This window comes from Armigeres subalbatus, chromosome 2 (genome assembly GCF_024139115.2).
Source record: "Armigeres subalbatus isolate Guangzhou_Male chromosome 2, GZ_Asu_2, whole genome shotgun sequence".
NCBI lineage: Eukaryota > Metazoa > Arthropoda > Insecta > Diptera > Culicidae > Armigeres > Armigeres subalbatus.
The window spans coordinates 210,311,994-210,332,331 of NC_085140.1; the positions used below are offsets into that span (position 1 = coordinate 210,311,994).

The following is a 20,338-nucleotide window of genomic DNA, read 5'->3' on the forward strand; positions in this document are numbered from 1 at the left end:
AATTTGGTATTGGCAAAATGGAAAGAACAAATGGAGCGTAAAGATACGATTGTTGCTGTGTTTTTGGATCTGAAACGCGCTTTTGAGACAATTTCTCGGCCCTTGTTGTTGAAAACAATCAAGCGCTTTGGAATTTCGGGTTCTGCATACAAATGGTTTGAAAGCTATTTGGCTGACAGAACTCAACGGACTGCCTTTAATGATTTTGTTTCGAGTCTCGTGGAGAACACTCTCGGCGTGCCACAGGGAAGTGTATTAGGGCCCATTTTATTTATTATGTACATCAATGACATGCGGCGAGTTTTACGATTTTGTGACATAAATCTTTTTGCTGATGATACCGTTATATTCATTGCAGCTAAGAATTTAGATGACGCCGTCCAACACTTGAATGAAGATTTACGTTCTCTAAGTAGATGGTTGAAATACAAACAGTTGAAATTAAATATTAGTAAAACCAAGTTCATGGTAATTTCACGGAATCGATTAAATGCAGACGTCTCTGTTGTAATGGATGATGATACAATTGATCGCGTGCGGGAAATTAAATATCTTGGCGTGATTATTGATGACAAGCTAAAATTTGGTACCCATATTGACAATGTCATCAAGAAAATTGCCAAGAAGTACGGAATATTATGCCGATTGAAAAAAGATTTAACGATTGCTAGTAAAATATATTTGTATAAATCAATCATCTCCCCTCATCTCGACTTTTGCCTTTCCATCCTTTTTCTGGCTAGTGAAACACAAATATCGAGATTACAGCGTTTGCAAAATAAAATAATGCGTTTGATTTTTGAGATGCAATAGGTTCACTTCCTCAACATTTTGGTTGCACGCCTTGCAGATGCTGTCGGAGAAGCAAAGAATTGTATATTTAACTATGGTGTTCATTTTAAAGTAATTAATGGTTTGCTGCCTCGATATTTGTGTGATCGAATTGAAAGAGGAAGTGACATACATAGGTATAATACAAGACACGCGGATGAAGTAAGAACGCCTTTCTTTTTACATGGTGCTTCACAAAATTCATTGTTTTTCAAGGGTATAAATGTATTCAATTCGATGCCTACACAGATCAAACGTGCAGCAACACTAACACAGTTTAAGAGACAATGTATTTCACACATCAAAGCTGCTTTTTGAACGGCTGCTCGACAAGTTTTTATAATTGACTAACTTTAAATCTTGATGAAGTTGTGACCAACGGATGTTTAGCTGAAATCTGAATTATTTCTTATTTATTGAGGCATTAATTGACTACAACGATCGCCTCGATGATGATGATGGATTTTATATTGTTGACGTAATTTTAAATTGAATCTTTTTTTGTGTAGTCTACAAAAGTTTGAGCCTCGCGCGCGCAATACAGATATAAGTTTATAATTTATTCCAATCATTGACATTTTTGAGCTGTTTGCGTGATGGATGAAAGTGAATTTTGAATGTCTAGTAATGTGTGGAAATAGATGATTGGCCTTGGCTACCTGGTAGATTGTCTTTGTACGCGATAGAAGACGAGCTTTTGATATCGACGGAGAGGTATCACAAGTTTAGGCGTTTTGTTGTCGAAAATCAAAATAAATGCTGAAAGATACTTCCTAGATGTAAAATGCGGTTTTGTTGATAAGACGTAAAGCGGTTCCTGGCAAAGCTTTTGAAATCTGTGCGAGAGGTATCACAAGTTTTGCATTTCTGTAGACCTCGAGGTATCACTACCGGTGTTTGCTAAGTGATGAATCAAATCTGCAGTTCATTTTTTTTTAATTTAGTTTTTTGCTGTATAGCGATGGACAGTATTAGAATTTATATCTGTAAAATAATCGGATCGTTTTTTTTGTTATTGGCAAATCTGATTAAATTGATCTTAATTAATTATCTAAAAGATAACTCGTCTTGCTCAAACCTTTGTAGGGGTATGTGGCGGGACCATCATCATCATCATCATCATCAAAGTAATTTACAATGTTTTATTACCTGTATAATGCGAGAAAAATATTTAAAAAATAGAATACATCATTTTGAAAAATGATCTTTTGACCCTCTTTCTAAGGATTCGTCCCTCTGTGCGTCGGCGGCGGAATTTGTCGTGATTTTGTTTGGCGGCGTGATTCGGCGTGCATTTGATTGTCGGGAATGTTTTAAAAAGATTTTTCCAAAATTTTATTTTCTGCAATTCGTTGGAAGGTGTAAAATATCTTTTTTTTCCCCGGGAAAATACTTCCTTGGTATAATTCTTCGGAATTTCTCTGGGAGATTTTTCAGAAGTTCCTTGGCAAAATCTTGTAATTTCTTCGACGTACTCTTCGGGATTTTATCGGGTAATTCTTCGGAGTTTCCTCGAAATATTCTCCGGAAGTTGCTTAGAAACTACCAAAAATAAAAAAAAAGACAGGAACACCGTATTCAACCATAGGTCGTACAGACTGAACACTTAACACCTAGTATGGGATAACGGACAGGACACAACACCCAATGGACGAGTTGAGAATTTTGACGTAGAATTAGGTCCTCCGGTAAGATAGAGGGGTCATTCTAAAGTTTCAGATCTGGGACCGTCACGAAAAGAGGTCAGGAAGTACGAGCCAATAACTCAGCCGTTTTACAACGGATTTTAGTTGATCACGACCTTAAGCGTTAATAAAACTATGAGTTAGCCCCATGAAAAAAATCACGAAAAATCAAAGAAAATTCAGATAGTATTTAAAAACCTGTGAAAAATCAGGTTGATCGGGAAATTAAAGAATACAATGTTTCCTGCTTGCCGGAGCGTCTAGACAATTGACGTCGCTAACCGCACGGCCACTAAGCCACAATCTTCGGAATTCATTCGTCAAATTCTTTAGAATTTCCATAACAAATTCTTTTGTAAAAAATTCTTTAAACTCGGTAAACTCTTCGGGAACTCTTGGAAATTTTCTCGGCAAAGGCTACCCTAAAATTTTTTTCGGCTAATTCTTCAGAATTTACTCAGCATTTTTTCGTCAAAATTTATTTATTGCTTTTTGCCTTTCTCGTACAACAAAGTTGTACCGAAAGGCTATCATTTCACTCCGAAAGCGAACAAAAATACACACGACATTTACATTTAACTCTCTCTCGCTATGTGAGCGCCATAAACATAAGCGCCAAAACCATAAACAATGAAAGGAATTTCAGATGAATTAGAAAATTAGAAATTGACGGATGAAATTAGTTACAAAAAGATGAAAAATTCTAGCGCGATGCATTCAACTAATACTTCTAAAAGTCTACATAGGTCAAAGTACATAAATACTAATTCATAATCATTGAAAGAAGAATAGTGTCATCATCGCCGGGTGATTTATTTATTTTCTTCTATGCATTAAGCATATTGTTTTTCTCCATCGTTTTAGATTTTGTACATGCACATTGGCGGTGTTGAGAAGCTGCCGCTGAGCACAACTGGCTCGCCACTGCTGATACGATGCAAGACCTTTTTGTCTATCACGTTTGTCATTCCTAAGGAACGTGAGTGTCACGATGTGTACACAACGCTGATGAAACTTTACCAACCGGTGAACATCAAGAATCTCTACTGCTTCCAATACACATCCCATGCCAAAGAGTTGCCAAAGACAGTTGGGTGGGACTATTTCAAACTGGAAAATGAATTCAAACGTATGCGGGCCCCCAACGACCACTGGAGCCTATGTACGTTGAACCAGAACTACGAGCTGTGCGACACCTACCCTCAACGGCTGTACGTGCCTGCCGATGCGAGCACTGCAATGCTGCTCGGCAGTTCTCGTTTCCGGTCTAAGGGGCGCCTTCCGGCGTTGACCTACTTACACACCAACAGGGCATCGATTTGCCGCTGCAGTCAGCCGCTGTCCGGTTTCAGTGCCCGTTGCTTGGAGGACGAACAAATGTTGGAAGCGATAAGGAAAACCAATCCCAACTGTGGCTTCATGTACGTGGTGGACACTAGACCAAGGGTAAGTTTGTTTCCACATTATTTCTGGTTTGTTCGTAGCTTCGCTAGCAATCGCGCGAAGTTGGAGGTTTAATCAAATACATTCATTATCATGTCGGTTTGATATTTGTTTGACACTTTTCCCTTTTCTGAATCATTTAGATTAATGCTATGGCGAATCGTGCAGCCGGGAAGGGATATGAAAATGAAGCGAACTACGAGAATATCAAGTTCCAGTTTCTCGGCATTGAAAACATTCACACAATGCGAACCAGCCTGCAAAAAGTCATCGAGTGTATGTATTCCTACTGGTTTGCAATATAATATATGTCCCATAAAATAACTGCAACATTTCAACTAGTTATTCAGAGTATTAAGTTCTCCAAGGCCAGAATCACTAACACTAAATGTAGAATATATAAAATAAAAATAGGTGGGATAAACCAGTTGCAGCAAAAACATCACAACTATTGCGTTGAAGAACTCAATACCTTTCCGGAGAGGAGCCAGCCTTGAACTGAAAGTCACCTCAATAAAGATTTAAAAAAACCTTACTTTAAAAATAGATTCTAAAATTCCTATCGACTATTAAATGCTCGATTTGATTCTATAAAACTGACCATTCGTTCAAATCCAGTTAGGGTAACGGTACCAATAGTGGAGGTATTAGTAGATCCACAAAAGAAAATATTTTTTTTAAATTGATAATTACGGGAAATTTACAACTTTAATATTTTAGCCAATAGATAAACTAATAAATTTGCTAACAAAAATGAGATTGATGTCATTTAACATCAACAACTACCAAATATTGCTTGCACCACTAATGGGTACACTGTTCCTTTAGCGGCGGTAAAAAATAATTTGGGTTCCCATAGTGGTACTATCCATTGATTTTTTATGAGACTCGCCTCTATTGGGACAGTTGCACCACTATAGGTGCGAAAGGAGTCAATTTTTTTAAGAAAAATCATTGTTTTCAATAGTTTTTCAAGCGAAATCTTAGGATAAGTTGCATTTGACAGGATATTTAAAGCACGATACATCAACTGATACCATTGTAAAGTACCTCCACTATTGGTGCTACCTCCACTAAGCGTACAGTTACCCTATTCAGTCTGCTAAACTACAATAATATAGTTTTCAAACTTTCTTTTTTGAAGATGACCGTGAGAGCTTTTGTTCAGCTTAGTTAATTCCTTTGTCTTGCTAGAAGTAGATACACTCAAGTTTTCTTTCAAAACAAATTCAATTCGATACCTAGGTTTTTGACTGACCTATTCATATGGGACAAATCTAGACCAATATTTGAAAAGGGCGTAACAGCCAAAATTTATTTCTTATGATTCTTTATCTGCATATAAAGCTATATATAAGCCCTTTTCAAATGTTGGTCTAGAAATATGCGATTACAGGTAGCTTACTATAAAATCTAGTATTTATGCATACAGGAGTTAGACAAAAAGCTTGAGATAGGCAAAATGTTGTCGAAGTTCAAATCTGCATAACTAAGCGTAGAATAATCCGATTTTGATGAAACTGGGACCTTCGGACGCGGAAACTCTTCAAGTATACTATCCACATGCAAAACATTAGATTGGCCTTTGGCCACCGGAGATGTTCCGGGTTTTCCGAGGACATGTTAAAAATGCATTTTTTCATCTGCTTGTCATTTTATCTGACGTTTACTGCCACCGTTTTTTATACTCTCCATGGAAACTAGAACTAATATGCTGATCAATGCTGGCTGCAGACCGAAAATCCGTTAGGTATACGCAAATGACCATTTTCGTAAAATCGGTACAGGATTGGCCATACAACGTGAACAAATGTCACTTTCGCAGAACACCCGGAACCTGTTACAAATTGGTAAACAGTAAACGTAAACATAAAATGACAAGCAGTGGAAAAAATGCATCTTGAACATACTTTCGGAAAACGCGGAACATCTGCGGTGGCCAAGGACCAATCTTAGGATTTGCAGGGGGACAGTATACTAGAAAAGCGTCCGGTTTCGGTGATTTTTTTTTTATCAAAATCGGATTATTGTACGCAAAGTTATGATGATTTGAATTTCGACGTAATATTACCTATCTCAACCTTTTTGTCTAACCCCTGTACTGCCGTGAATCGCATATTTGTCCCATATGAATAGGAAACCCAGCAAAGATGGGACAGATATTTGCGATGCACGGCAGTGTAAGAGGCCGTACACTTATTATATGAACCGGTGCCAGCGAAAGTGGTACATAAACCATTTTTGTCAATTTTGAGTTTTTTACACCAACGGCTTCTATTTGCAAAGATCTAGCAAGGACATAACGAAAAAGTGATTTTTGGCAACTAAATCTGGAGATATGCATATTTTATTTTCTGGTATATATCACAATGGCCATTTCGTTGCCCGAAAAAGTGGTACATGTACAGTTCCACCCACTAAAATCAGCTTATTTAAAAGAAAATTCAGCAACATGACTGTTTTCACAACAGATTTCAATTCTATTTTGAATTTCAAGATAGTTTACTGCCGTTTATAATGATTTCAAAAATGTACATGTACCACTTTTACTGTCAACGTTTTTCGGTTTCTGTTTCCTTTTGTTCCCATTAATAGTGGTACATGTGCAATTTGTTCTAATAAACTTGAAATTTGTCATAAAATTCGCTTATTTTTCACTACTATCTTTAGGCAAATCAGTCATAACATGTTGGTACAACTTAGTTGCAAAAAATTGCAAATATGAATTTATTATTCGATGTTTTTTAGAAAATGCGTCTCCTGAAAAATTTACTCAATGTAACATGTACCACTTTCGCTGGCACCGGTTCATATAAGGGCTTATGAAGGGGTCTATCTTACGCTTCATATACATTAAAAAATGTATTAAAATCTAACATGGGGAGGAGTAACAAAACCCAGAAAATAAAACCCTTACGTAATTAGTGTATGGCCACTAGATATGTTTGCTGCTTTTATTTAAATAATCATTCATTTTGTCAACCAAACATTTATGGGACATATTATGGGAATTTCAAGAAACTGCCATTACTACTGTTGTATAAAAACGAATCTTATTGCTTGTTCAAGGTTGCGAACAGAAGTCACCAACAATGAATAGTTTTTTGAGCGCGCTCGAATCTTCCGGTTGGCTCAAACACATACGATCAATATTGGACACATCTAGGTATGTTATTTCATTGCACAGATGTATTATAGTGGAGACTCAAACGAATAACTTTTCATTCCAGCTTTATTGCCAATGCTGTCGACAAAGGGATTTCCGTTGTTGTACATTGTTCCGATGGCTGGGATCGCACGGCACAAGTTTGCTCGTTGGCAGCGCTTATGTTGGATCCATATTACCGCACTATCAAAGGATTTCAAGTAATATTCCCTCTTTTAAGGTTTTAGCTTTGATTTGACAGTTTCATTCTATAACAATTCAGGCACTTATCGAGAAAGACTGGTTAGCATTTGGACACAAGTTTAGTGATCGGTGCGGACATATACAAAACGATCCAAAAGAGGTGTCTCCCGTTTTCACCCAACTATTGGATTGCGCTTGGCAGTTGATGCAACAACGCAACGATGCGTTTGAGTTCAACGAGCGCTTTTTGCTCGTATTGCATGACCATGTTATGTCCTGTCAATTCGGCACGTTTGTCGGAAACTGCGAAAAGGATCGCCTGGATCTTCGACTGTCGGAGAAAACGTTTTCCCTGTGGGGCTACATGTCTAATCATTTGAATGAGTATATTAACCCACTTTACCGACCGGAAATGGACGAAACCATTCGGCCAAATTTGGCTCCACAATGTATAAAGTTCTGGCGTGGGATGTACAGCCGATTCGAGAGTGGAATCCATCCACGGGAACCTCTGGAGGATATGCTGATTGCCAGTAAGGACCATTCAACATCACTGGATGATCATGTACAGTTATTAACAAAGGTAAGTTGATTCTTCAATTCTGAACCTATCGTTTATGTTTGGCCTTTTTACTCAAATGAACTGCTACTAGGTTCTGCAGCGTCTGAATGTAAACACAATCTGGTGACAGATTAGTAGTACTTTTTGTTGGACTCAGGGGCGGCCAACCAGTCACGAACTCGAAGCTTGTTGGAGTCAGTAGAAAGTTCATTCGACGAATTTATTCATGACGTCGTGCTGTAGAATCTATTTTTTATCTTCCATTTATTTGGAAGGCTCATGTGCCGTGAAGCGTTACGGAGCAGAAATCAAGTTTAACAAAACATTTCTTGATTCTTATAGGCATAGTGTTAGTTTTTGGGAACCGAAAAACTCGCGGTTTGGTCGAGGTTAGAGAATACAATAATACAGTAGGAAAGGAAAGGATTTTAGGGTACTTAAGTAATTACGGGCTGCAAAATGGTGGGTTGACAGCAAGGAAGGAGCGCCCGACAGAGCTCTGGTCCCCACAAGTCCCTATCTCACGCTTCCACGGGTCGTCCGATGACAAAAGACCGCCAGCTAAGGGCTGTGTACTTAGCTGGTAGTGCAGCCTGGGCACTGTTGTCCTTCTTCAGCTAGAGTGAGTAGGTACGCCTCGAGCGTCTGTTCACCAGGAGGTGCGGCTCGAACAGCGTCTCCCTGGTACCCAGCGGCTGATTAACGAAATGCTGTATCGCGTCAGCTATACCTAAGGTGGCAGCCCCATCATCGCGATGTAGGTAACGCGACCCCGGTAAGGTAGCTTACTGAAGCCTCTCAAATACCACGAAAAATGGAGATATGTAGAAGAAAAAGAGAACGTTATTTTTGGCAACCGACCCGGCAACGAAATAAGGACTATATGATTGCAAACTCGGTACCCGGAAATGTCAGGACCCTAAATGAACCTGGACGAGTAAGCCGAAGGTTGAAGTGAACGTGGCTGGTATTCAAGAAGTGCGATTGCCTAGATCCGGAGAACGTGAATTCCGAGCCATGGACCCCACGACCAACACTGCATTCAAGTATAACATCTATCACAGTGGCGGCGAAAAAGCAGAGCATGGAGTTGGTTTCGTAGTGATGGGCAAGCAGATGAAGCGAGTGATGCGGTGGAAGCCCATTAGCGAACGAATCTGTGTGTTGAGGATACGGGGCAAATTCTTCAATTACAGCCTAATCAACGTTTACGCACCGACAAACGATAAAACCGACGACGTGAAGGACACGTTTTATGAATGTCTTGATAAAGCCTATGGAGAGTGCCCAAAGCATGACGTGAAAATTGTTATCGGAGACGCTAACGCTCAGGTCGGTAGAGAGGATTTTTTTTTCTTGAATTACTTTGTTTGCCTAAGTTATTGGTTCATCCTATGTCAGTACTATCAAACACAATGTAAGTTATGTCTTGTAAAAAGTGGAAACTGTTCGTGCATTTAGTCTATTTTATTGTTATTCCTTTGTCAAGGTATTACTATTATTATGTTCTAATAAGTAGCTTGATCGTTTCCAAACTAACTGTCATTATCTATCATGTACTAATGATTAGTTATGAGTCAGCTATCTTCTCCTTCTCCTTATTGGCATTACATCCCCATATTGGGACAAAGCCGCCTCGCAGCTTAGTGTTCATTAAGCACTTCCACAGTTATTAACTGCGAGGTTTCTAAGCCAAGTTACCATTTTTGCATTCGTATATCATGAGGCTAACACGATGATACTTTTATGCCCAGGGAAGTCGAGACAATTTCCAATCCGAAAATTGCCTAGACCGGCACCGGGAATCGAACCCAGCCACCCTCAGCATGGTCTTGCTTTGTAGCCGCGCGTCTTACCGCACGGCTAAGGAGGGCACCACGTTCCTAGTTTTGAAAAAACTACTACTCAGTGAATCCAGCAGTCGATTCCCTACGAATGTCTTGAATACTTTGTTTTTCAATAAATGCCTAGCTAGCTAAATGTAAGCGTGGCTACGACTCATCGTCACAGGGAACGCATCAGAAAAGTATTGCTGAAAAGAAGAGAACTCACATCATTATCACTGATGAAAAAGGCCTCTGCTTGACTGCACTACCATTCAAGGCTCCAAGATACGAGATCTGTTGGATCACATGCAAATGCCGTAAATTAGTGCGTCAATGCCAGATATGTAACGCGGCACCAAACAAAAATAGTCAACATGTGATACCACCACGACAGGATATGTCTTTGGTTGCCATATCAGTGCTAATGGCGTAAGCCGACCCACCGCGGCAAGGTAACATATCCGAGGGGAAAGGATAATTAAACTTAAAAGTGACATTTCAATAATTTATTATCGAATAACCTTGCTCGCATGGATATTTGATTCGGTACGTTTTGTAATCAATCACATAAATCTGCTAAACGAAAGGCAGAAAAATGGGTATTTTTTGTAGGCGCTTGGTGTGATTTGGCAGTACCCTGAACATTAAAGTGACCAGACGTCCCGCGTTTCGCGGGACAGTCCCGCATTTTCACTATTTGTCCCGCGCTGAAAAGTGTCCCGCGTTACACTTATTTCAAGATAATGTCCCTCGAAAAAAAGATTTCTTTTTTTAATAGCAGTTATTCAGTAAACATTCTTAAAGAACTTATTGGAATTTGAATATTATTATTTGATTATTTTGATTCATGGCATGTGTTTTGTAGCCTATATTTTGAATTAGAAGCTGATACGTTGAAATAATAAGCAATATAAACACTTTAAAAAAGTGCGCCTCGGTTATTTTTTGACCCCTAGCGATGCGATTCTGCCCGAAAAGGTCAAGCGTGATGTTTTCTCTGCAAAATTGCAACCAAGTTGAGCGTAGTTGAATTTTGTGGAAAAAAAAATCCGGTATAAGTTAAAAGAATGTTAAATAGATTCTACTTAAGTGCATAAAACGAAAAATACTTTGAAAGTAAGAAAAGTGAATAGTGTAACCAATACAATTCCTAGTTTAAGAAAGAATTTAAATTTTTGCCTTAAGCACATTTTTGAATACAGTGGATTTTGTTTTTTACACGATTTACATTTTCTCAATATTGCACTCAACCTAAATGTTTAACGCATAATAATTACCATGTGATTTTTCTTTGAATTATTTAGGATTTTTTGAAACATGACTTTGGTGGCAAATTGAAGTCACACGATCAAAATTAGGAGCGAAAAAAATTGCGTTAAAACAGAACCCTGTGTACCAGCAAAGATTTATTTTTTTATCCCGCGCTGACACAAAACATATCTGGTCACTTTGAACATAAAAACTATGACATGTAAAATCGGGTAATATTCCCGAAGAAAACAGAAAAAAGAACAGTTTTAAATCTTATCTATTATGTTAACAACAAATCGAGTTATTGTTTTATCGATTGCAGCGTATCAACAGCTTCAAGAACATGATTTCCAAATCAGCCAAGCGAATACAGGGAAGTAAATACGTTGACAACCGTAGTATCGAGGTAAACGATAATCGCTATAATTACGATAAGAGACTGAGCGAGCTGTCCTCTGCCGATGACGATCACCCACTCAAGACTTCAAACTTTTCTTTCTCCAATCTCTCTGTAAGTACAAAGCAAACATTTAACCGACAAATTCGATAAGATCCATTACAATTCGTGTTCCAACATCATTCACAGTCGACCGAGTACAATGTAAACGGTCTAGACGCAAATAAAGTCACGGAAGAAATGAACTCAGTTGCCGTTGAATGGAAACCGCTGCGCAGTGTGTCCAACTGCCCTTCCTGTTCGGTTCCATTTGACCAGATTACCAGAAAGGTAGGTAACGCTGTGTGCTCCTGTCGAGGGCCGCTCCCAATCGCTGACAATGGCGAGTCAAGCAAATCTCAATAATGGCTACCTTACTAAAGCAGCACCACTGTTGGAGATGCGGCGAGGTCTACTGCAGTCGCTGCATCGATAAGTCACTCGCCCTGGCTGGCCATGACAGTGGCAATGTGGTTCCGGTTTGTAAGAATTGTTATCGCGTCGCAACGCAGGTTAGTCCTACTTAAGTATTTCAATGGCACCCTTGTACCTTCCCCCCTCTAGACGCCTATAGTTTATTATCAGTGTTTTGTAAATGGATAAGAATATGTATTAGTGTATAGCTCTCCAAAAATTATTTTCCGTTATTATTTATTTTTCATATTGGCAAATCTAAGATATTAGGATAACAAAAAATAGAGAAAAAGCAACAGAATGCAACGAGTAGGAATTTAATTTAATCCATCTCTGATGACTGGATGTCGATTTCAAGTTAAGCCCTTAATCTATGGATCATCTACAAATTATGTAAGGATGTCGGGACGTCTATATGCATTGAAAATACTATGTTGGAAGATAGTTGTACAACATGGTGGCAGTCTGTACGTAGTTTGTGGACGACCCCTACATTTAAATTTAATTGCCTATTGTTTTTCGTTCATCCATTCATTTCTATTTATTCCTAAAGCTCAATCGATTTCGTTGAAATTTTTTGAATCCGGAAACATTATTTCTCCAGGAATGCGTCTAGTGGTAAAAGATCTACATTTAGTCTTGCAAGCAAATCCATTGGATTATTACAAATTAGTCTGTCACTATTGATCGGTTTCGTGACAGTTTTTGTTGTTTTCTCAACAGCATTATGGCAAGGTTGCGCTATTTAGACTAATCAGAGAACAACCCAAGCAACCAGAAGTTCAGATTTTACTTAAATTTACTCTTAACCGAACTAATTCACTGTGGTTCACATCAAGTTCCAAGCATCCTTAACGAAACTTTAAAGTTCACTATGGTTCACATCAAGTTCCAAGCATCTTTAACGAAACTTTAAAGTTCACTTTTACGCTCCCACCATACTAAAAATTACTTAAAATGAGAGCTGATTAAGCCAAAATAGCCCTTCTTATCCGAACTTCTGGTTGCTTGGGAATGTCATTGATAGCACGCCCCTCATCAATAAAAAATCAATCCTTGAGAAAATATAACAGTAATACTTATTTTATCACTAGTAAAGAACAAAACCCGGATTTTAGCTCTATCTATAAAACCATTTCTAGCTAAGGAATTTGTTCAGTAACAAGATTTTCCGTGTGGTCCTCTCACTACCGTTGTTCATCAGTTCATGAAGAGTTAGTTCATATTGAAATCCCTGACAAGTTTTTTTCTTCTACCAATCACTTCAGCCTATAGAACTGAAACTGAAAGAAAAGTGTATGTTTTGACTCGATAGAAATACGAAAAAAAAGTCAAAAAGTTTACAAACATAACTACTATCAACTCAAGTCAATTGAATACAGGTGTACACATAAATTATCTTAATTTACATGAATGTCTGTTTGTCTATAGTATAATGTTACCTTTGGGTTATTGCTCGATGCTTGCTCCACTTTCTCTGAAACAACCTCTGATAATCCGCTGCCTTGTCCGCTGCAACCTGCTTCAACAGACAAAGTGCTTGTGTCTTCAAGAAAAATGTCTAATTTTACTTTATTCGGTTGCAGTTCTTCGTTATCCTTGACTTGCTCGCATACTTCAATCTCTGTAGTAGGTGCTTCCACTGGACTTAATATTCCTTCGATGTTTGTCTCCTGCGGGTACAACAATGGTATCCAGGTGCTGCAAAACGAAACTTGTTATAAAAATTGATGGTGTATGAAATCTTTACTCACATTTCTTTGACGCCATTGGTGTATCCAAATCCAAATTTGTTCTGCACCCCACGAATTTGAGAACTGACTCAAGGTCGCGCAAAAGTGATCTTCGGCGATGGTCAAAAGGGAAAAGGGTGTTAAACCCGATGGCTGGAAATTTTGAAATTTATCATTAACTTTTTTTAAAACACATTTTTCTTGCTAAGTTTCAGTTGTGTTTTAATGACCCTTAACGTTTTCCCACTTTTTTATGATAAAAACTTACCTTTGAGGAAATCGAAGCAATCTGCTGGTGCATGCGCAACAAAATCGGCTATCAAATCCTTCTCTTCGATGATGAACGCGTCCGCCATTTTTAAGCGTCGTTGAACTTTCCATTCACTTTGACTTGGAAAAATACCATAAAGAACCTTATGAATTTGAATCATGTGGTGCACAGATAACATACGTCACAAGTATGGAAATTCATAATGTCAATTATTGTAAGCATAAATGACTTATTAAACTGTGAATTTATTTTTGTTTTGCCTTTCATAAGCTTCACCTTATGAATATCAAATGTTCATTTATCTGAGTGTAGGACTACAAACACCGAGGTTTTTTAACTAATTGCTTGAAAAGTTTCTTCCGCTCCATACAGTTTAGCTTTAAGGTCACTCCTGACAGAATCCATGTTTCAAAGTGCTCGCGTTTTCGGAGGCACACCACTCGATACGGAAGCAACGCACAACTGTCATTTTTATTTTTTCACGCATGCTGCGACGCAGCAAAGCTGAATCAACAAAAATGACAGTTGCCCGCCGCCTCCATATCGAGTGGTGTGCCCTCGAAAACGCGAGTACTTTGAAACTTGGATTCTGTCAGGAGTGACCTTAAACGGATGGAATTCAAGTCTTTCAACCGGCTGCAGGCTAAAGTTAATTTAATTAGGGTTTCTTACCCCATTCCCGGCATAACATGCGTAAAACTGCATTACTTTATTGTTTATGATAGGAAGAATCTTTTCCTGCATTTTGTGGGTCGTGTAATACTCCAATGGGGTTTACTTCTGCTTCAAAAAATAGGTGTCCTTGTTAGCAGCTTTTATAACCAAATTGAATGAACGAAAGGTGTTGGAATATGGTTTTATGGCACAATATTGCGTCGAATTGTGCATTTAATTTTGCTTGCAAGATAGATCGTAGACACGCGCGATATACGCGATATACTGAAGAACTTTATGTTTGAGCAACAATTTTGATGAAATACTTTACAGTCCATTTTTTTCAAAAGTAATTTTTTGTTGATTATACACTCCTTTGTTTTAGACCCCTCATATAATGAAATTTACATTTGTTATTTTCGCCAAAGCTATTTTATTATTTTCATCATATTTTTAAGCATCATAAATCATTTGCCGTTAAATTGTATATATTAGTTAGTATAATAAGTTTTTTCAATACGGATAGATAATGCAAATCCTTAGTTAGACGTAAGAAAGAAGACAACCCAAAGGCTGTTAGGAACGTTACATTAAACCCCTTCCCAAGCTTTTAAATTGTGATATTCTTGTAATCGATTATATTTTCCGACAATGTAAACAAACTATGTAGGTACTGAAATCAATGAGTAAAAGTTACTCTCTTATGGATGTAAATTTCATGACGAAAAATCATGAGCTAAAATAGCTTTAACTTTGTAATGCAACATTAATTACCTGTAGAGAACAGTATATAGTTCCATTGCTTGCGTAAAGCCTGCTTATATTCTTCAATAAAGGCTATAAATTAAAAAAAATATCAAGTCATCTAAAGGCATACAATTTCTTTTCTTTTTCTACTGCTGAAGTTTAGACTACGACTATAGAGGGTCCTTCGCGACGAGTTTTGATATTTTAACTTCTCTCTCTCATTTGAATCAATAAAACGGTAGCACTTGACGAACATAACTCCTGCACAAGCAAGGTTAAAATAAGCACTACGCATGATTAGCAATCGGATAAATCTCTTCTATTTCTAGAAAGAATTGAAAACTACGGGGAACAGATATTCAACTCGATTCAGAAAATAAGACTAAGAACTGTAACGTATTTTTCCTTTCAAAAATATTTTTTGTAGATGGATTTCTGTTCTCTGTCGTCAAACTTGTTGCTAAAATGTGTTTAAATTTAATATGTATAAAGATATACCACTGTATTGGAAATAAAGTATTGTCTATGGTTGAAGAATGAGTACAATTGGTTTTAACCCGAAAGAAAGACCTATTTATTTAATTTACAAGCATTCATTAGTAAATGAAGTCTCCTGACGTAGTTGGTAACACGTTCTCCTTGTAAGCGGATGGTCGTGGGTTCGATTATCAGTTCCCCTTCCAACAAATTTTCTCCATGCCACCGGAAGGTACTCGGTGGAGGTTGCTTTGGGAAATACCGTTTTGACTCAAATTCCGAACACGGCCATTTTGACTTTATTCTTGTAATCTTCACCATAGGAGCTTGAATTCTTTTGTAATCTTGATCCTCAGTGCGGAAGTTGAAGTTTCAGGGCGCTAAAACGCCAGCGTTCGGAATATGAGTCATGTTCGGGATTTGAGCCAAAACGGTACTCGGACGGACTAGATGAACAACCAAGCACAATACAACAACATACTACATCATGATATGCTCATCGCGGCTACATCGATAATGTAGAAGTGAAAGCAGAAAATCTAATACCAACAGGGGCAACGATTAATGGTAATAAAATTTGAGATAAAAATGTACTTTGCACTATAGGTGTTTTACTAATTAAAATAATAATCTAGGGGGAATGACGGCTTTGGCAGGTTTTGTTCTATTATTGTCAGGGGTTTTTTTTATGACTGATTATACTCAAATTTGGCCTAAACATTCTTTGCATATCAAAGAATATTGTGGCCAAATTTCATAAAATTCGGTCGACAAAAACCCCCCTGCCAATAATAGAACAAAACCTGCCAAAGCCGTCTTTTCCGTCACTTCAAGAACGATTTTTATCATAGGAAATTTGAAGATTAAGAAAAACAAATCAGGCTGGAAGCAATTAATAAAGTCAAAGTTCACTCATCTTATTTTCATTTGATACTAGTTGACCCGGCAGACGTTGTCCTGCATAGTAGGCGTAATTGCGTGTTGTGAACTGCCTATGCGAAATTCTTATACGAATCTTTGTTTTAGTTTTTTACGATTTACTCAACTCACATTGGGAAATATCATATAAACTCGTCGGAAGCGATAACGAACATATCTGCTGAAGGAATGAAAAAAATCCATCCAGCCGTTTTCGAGTTATGCGGATACGAACACAGACCATTTCATTTTTATTATATAGAAGATGATGTTACGTAAGAAACCTCGTGAAAGCCGCCATTTTTGAAGGACTTCCCTACTTTTTTTGCTTGATCCTTACTTTGACCAGCTTCCCGAATATGAGGACCGATGTAGACTACTAGGTATCTTCTCTCTTGAAATGAGAGGGGAATATATCGCAAGCTGCTTATTCGGACAAGCTTATGACTGGTGAAATTGACTCTCCGGAACTTCTCATGAATCTGAATCTTTATGTTCCGGAACAAACAATTTTCTGCACATTTCACCACGTAATCGATTTACTGTATGTCATAAGTGATAAACTTTGTGTATTGAATCACTTTAATTAAGTAGGTATTCAAAAACAAGACTGTATGGCACGAATAAACCTGTTCGTGCTGCTGCGGCTGCGTTTAATAACCTTTTAAGGTGAAGGTGGGTTGAGTACCAAAACAAAGCTTTGAAAGTATTGGTACAATAAAAACTGTCATATACTGTAGTAGTATTGGTGTCGTATTTATAAAAAAAACAAAGAATAGTAGTAGGGTGGTTCAAAAAACGATCCAGCTCCACCACGCTCGCTCGATTCCGTCCCATGCTCCGAGTGTCCTCCAAAAACCGATTTGAACAAAAACTGGTTGAACACTAGCCGGTTCAAGTTTGTATGAAAACTAGTATGAGAAACTAAACTTTTCATTACACTGGCTACAGCGCCTTCCCTCCAAACGCTGGCGAAAAGAGAATCCACATAGCTTAAAGCAATATTCCGGAGACTTCACTGAACGAAAACCGCACCGCAGGAAAGATCCATTAATCAATGTAACGCAAAAAATAAGCCTAATTATCATGCTAAAGATTCGCAACTTCGATTAAAATCGACTCCCAACCATTGAAATCACCATTTAATATCCACTGTCTTTGGAATTAAAGCTCTTGAATATTTCATCCAGTCATATGGTCTCCCCCCTCGCCAGCGCCAGCGCCCAATGACGGAGTGCCACAATCAAAATAATGTTAAATTCAACCTCGCCATATCAACTGTCATACAAACCTGAAACGACCTGTGCACGGTAAGCCTCTATTCAAACCAACCCAAACCATCGGATGACACCCAAATTATGAATCATAATCGACTGAGCGCGCCGGAGCAAAATCATTTTTTGAACCACCCTATGCATTAGTTTGCTGCTGCCGCTGCCGGTGTTTACATTCGCTCCGCGGTCAGTTTTTCATCGTTTTTTCGGGCAAAAATAGCAGTTTATATTAGGTTTTCGGTTCAAACTAGTGACTTATATCAAAAAGTGATGTTTAATTTGCATTCTATCAACATTTCGGGCTGCTCATGTGCGGTGAAGTGAGTAAAAACTTGATTTTTCTATGTCCTTTGAGAAGAAGTGAAGTCCCAGTGAATCGCGAACGACTATTAAATTGGCACGAAACTGCTGATTTACGATAAAATTCGAGCCGAAATTCAAAGGACTCTTTGAAGAAACATGTTAATTATCACGGGAAGTGAATAAATATGCTGTGGACAGGTTAGTAATTTGAATATTATACTTTTGTTCGATGCTGTTCGATGCATTCGAATGTTGGAGGGAGAGGAGTGCGGGAGGTGCGGGGTTGACCCGTGGAAGGTCCGGTGCCATATTGACTGCCATCGTGGAACTCCTCCAACTATGTCCTTAAATAAGAATTAAATCGTCCAATGTGCTTATTTTAATAGTAACTATATTCATTGAGATCGCCAAATGTCAGATGAATCTATAAATAAACATAAACAGTGTATATCAATAAACTTTTGTAATAATTGTTCAAAATTACATCTGCGTGCCTTTCATACAACCGACAAAAATTCTACAAAAAATGACATGATTTTAACCTCAAAATGTTGAAGCCCCTTGTTACGTACAGATTTAGAATGGTCCATTCCAATATGCACCTCACTAGGCAATCAGATAGGCAGCAGCAAGACAGACAATACGAGTGTGTTTCATCGTCGTATGTACATATGTACAGGGGTTGGACAGAATGATCGGGACAGGCAAAACTTTATCGAAATTCAAATGACCTTAACTATGTGAAAAATCAATCGATTTCTTAGATCGCTACCACAAATCCTGCGCAGGTACGTGGAAAATTATATAGGGTAAAACGTCCTATCGTTGTGGTATGCCCTAATGTTACGGTAGTGTTAAAGTAGTCCATTCTTAATATAATACCATTGAAAACAATTGTGGGTACGCTAAAACCAGTCTTGCAAAATGTCGTGACCATCACCAGATGATCAGATATGAAAACAAAAACCACCACGCTTCTGAACGATGTTCTTTACTGACAATCACTGCAAGCGCATCGTGACATGTAGAAGCTGACACGTGAGTACCTTCGGTAAGCGTGACACCCAGATTGACAACCACAAGCTGAGAGCCATAAAGAGCATCAGGTCGGTCAGCTGTCAAAAGTGCAGGTGAGCACCGTTATTGATTGATTTTGTTGTCGTTTGATTGGACTGACGTCGTTTTTTGATAAATTGGATAAATCAATAGTTAAATTAAGGGTTCATTCACAAATTACATAACGCTAAAATGGACCTGGGGGCTGAAAGCCCCCACCCACCCTCTCGTAACGTATTTTGTATGGGAGGGTTGTGAAATTTGTATGAGCCGTATTTGTGAATGGCTCTAACTAAGTTTTTACCAATTTGATCCAGACTATCTTTTGAAAAAGGCCAAATTTTTTTTATTGGTTTTTTCAAATGGATACAATCAAAAAACGACGCATCCTACAAAAAAATGTTATATGGGTGACTATCGCAAAATCAGTCAAAGTTTCTAATAAAGATATCGGAAACAATTCAAATTGAGCCCTACACTGAAAAAAAATCAGTTTTAACAGTTTCAAAAATTAAAACCCGAATTGCGAAAAAACGCTTTTTTTGATTTGTATGAAATTGTGTCTCAAGATAGGTGATTATGTTCCCTACCAACCGTCCATACATCGCAAGCTGGGCACTTTGAAGGAAAAAAAGTTTTTCTAACAAAAACTTTTTCTTGTCGAAATTATTTTCAGTGTATTTTTATCCGTTGCGATTAGTTACGACCTAAATATTGTACTCTGCTTGACTGTACAGGAATATTTAAATATATGTACACTCAGAAATAAAGAAAATTTATGTTAGAGTAAAATTTAATCTATGTTGACATTTCAGCAATTTATACTATCAATAGATTAAAATCTATACTACCTAACGATAAAACTAAACCTATGGATGATCTGTATCCAAATATATTGTGAATGTATTCTTTGTGATTGGCAATCATAATTTTTGCAAAAATGTAAAGTGTTCCGAGAGATATCGCTGAAAATTTTAAATTGTTCTTTCGTAACTTTAAAGTTTACCGGATACATAAAATAAATGGTTTAAGAGAGCTGGAAATCTCAAGTTCACCTTTTGAAAAATATTCCAATACGAAAATTGCGTTAAAGTGCTGAGATGTACAC

At 37.8% G+C, this 20,338-nt stretch overlaps 1 protein-coding gene across 3 annotated transcripts in view; it reads left to right on the forward strand.

Annotated features, from left to right (window-relative positions):
* LOC134211579 (myotubularin-related protein 8) overlaps nucleotides 1-15,742 on the forward strand; it is a 102,763-nt gene extending 87,021 nt beyond the window's left edge. For 2 of the 3 annotated variants that reach the window (XM_062688584.1, XM_062688582.1), the window contains exons 3-10: nucleotides 3,381-3,962; nucleotides 4,103-4,235; nucleotides 7,029-7,125; nucleotides 7,190-7,325; nucleotides 7,388-7,891; nucleotides 11,270-11,458; nucleotides 11,534-11,674; nucleotides 11,767-15,742. In XM_062688584.1, coding sequence (XP_062544568.1) covers nucleotides 3,381-3,962; nucleotides 4,103-4,235; nucleotides 7,029-7,125; nucleotides 7,190-7,325; nucleotides 7,388-7,891; nucleotides 11,270-11,458; nucleotides 11,534-11,674; nucleotides 11,767-11,910 — 1,926 coding nt within the window. In that variant the 3' untranslated portion in view covers nucleotides 11,911-15,742. The remainder of the gene's footprint in view (nucleotides 1-3,380; nucleotides 3,963-4,102; nucleotides 4,236-7,028; nucleotides 7,126-7,189; nucleotides 7,326-7,387; nucleotides 7,892-11,269; nucleotides 11,459-11,533; nucleotides 11,675-11,766) is intronic. The other variant, XM_062688583.1, reaches the window with a different exon arrangement.
* Nucleotides 15,743-20,338: the final 4,596 nt, after the last annotated feature.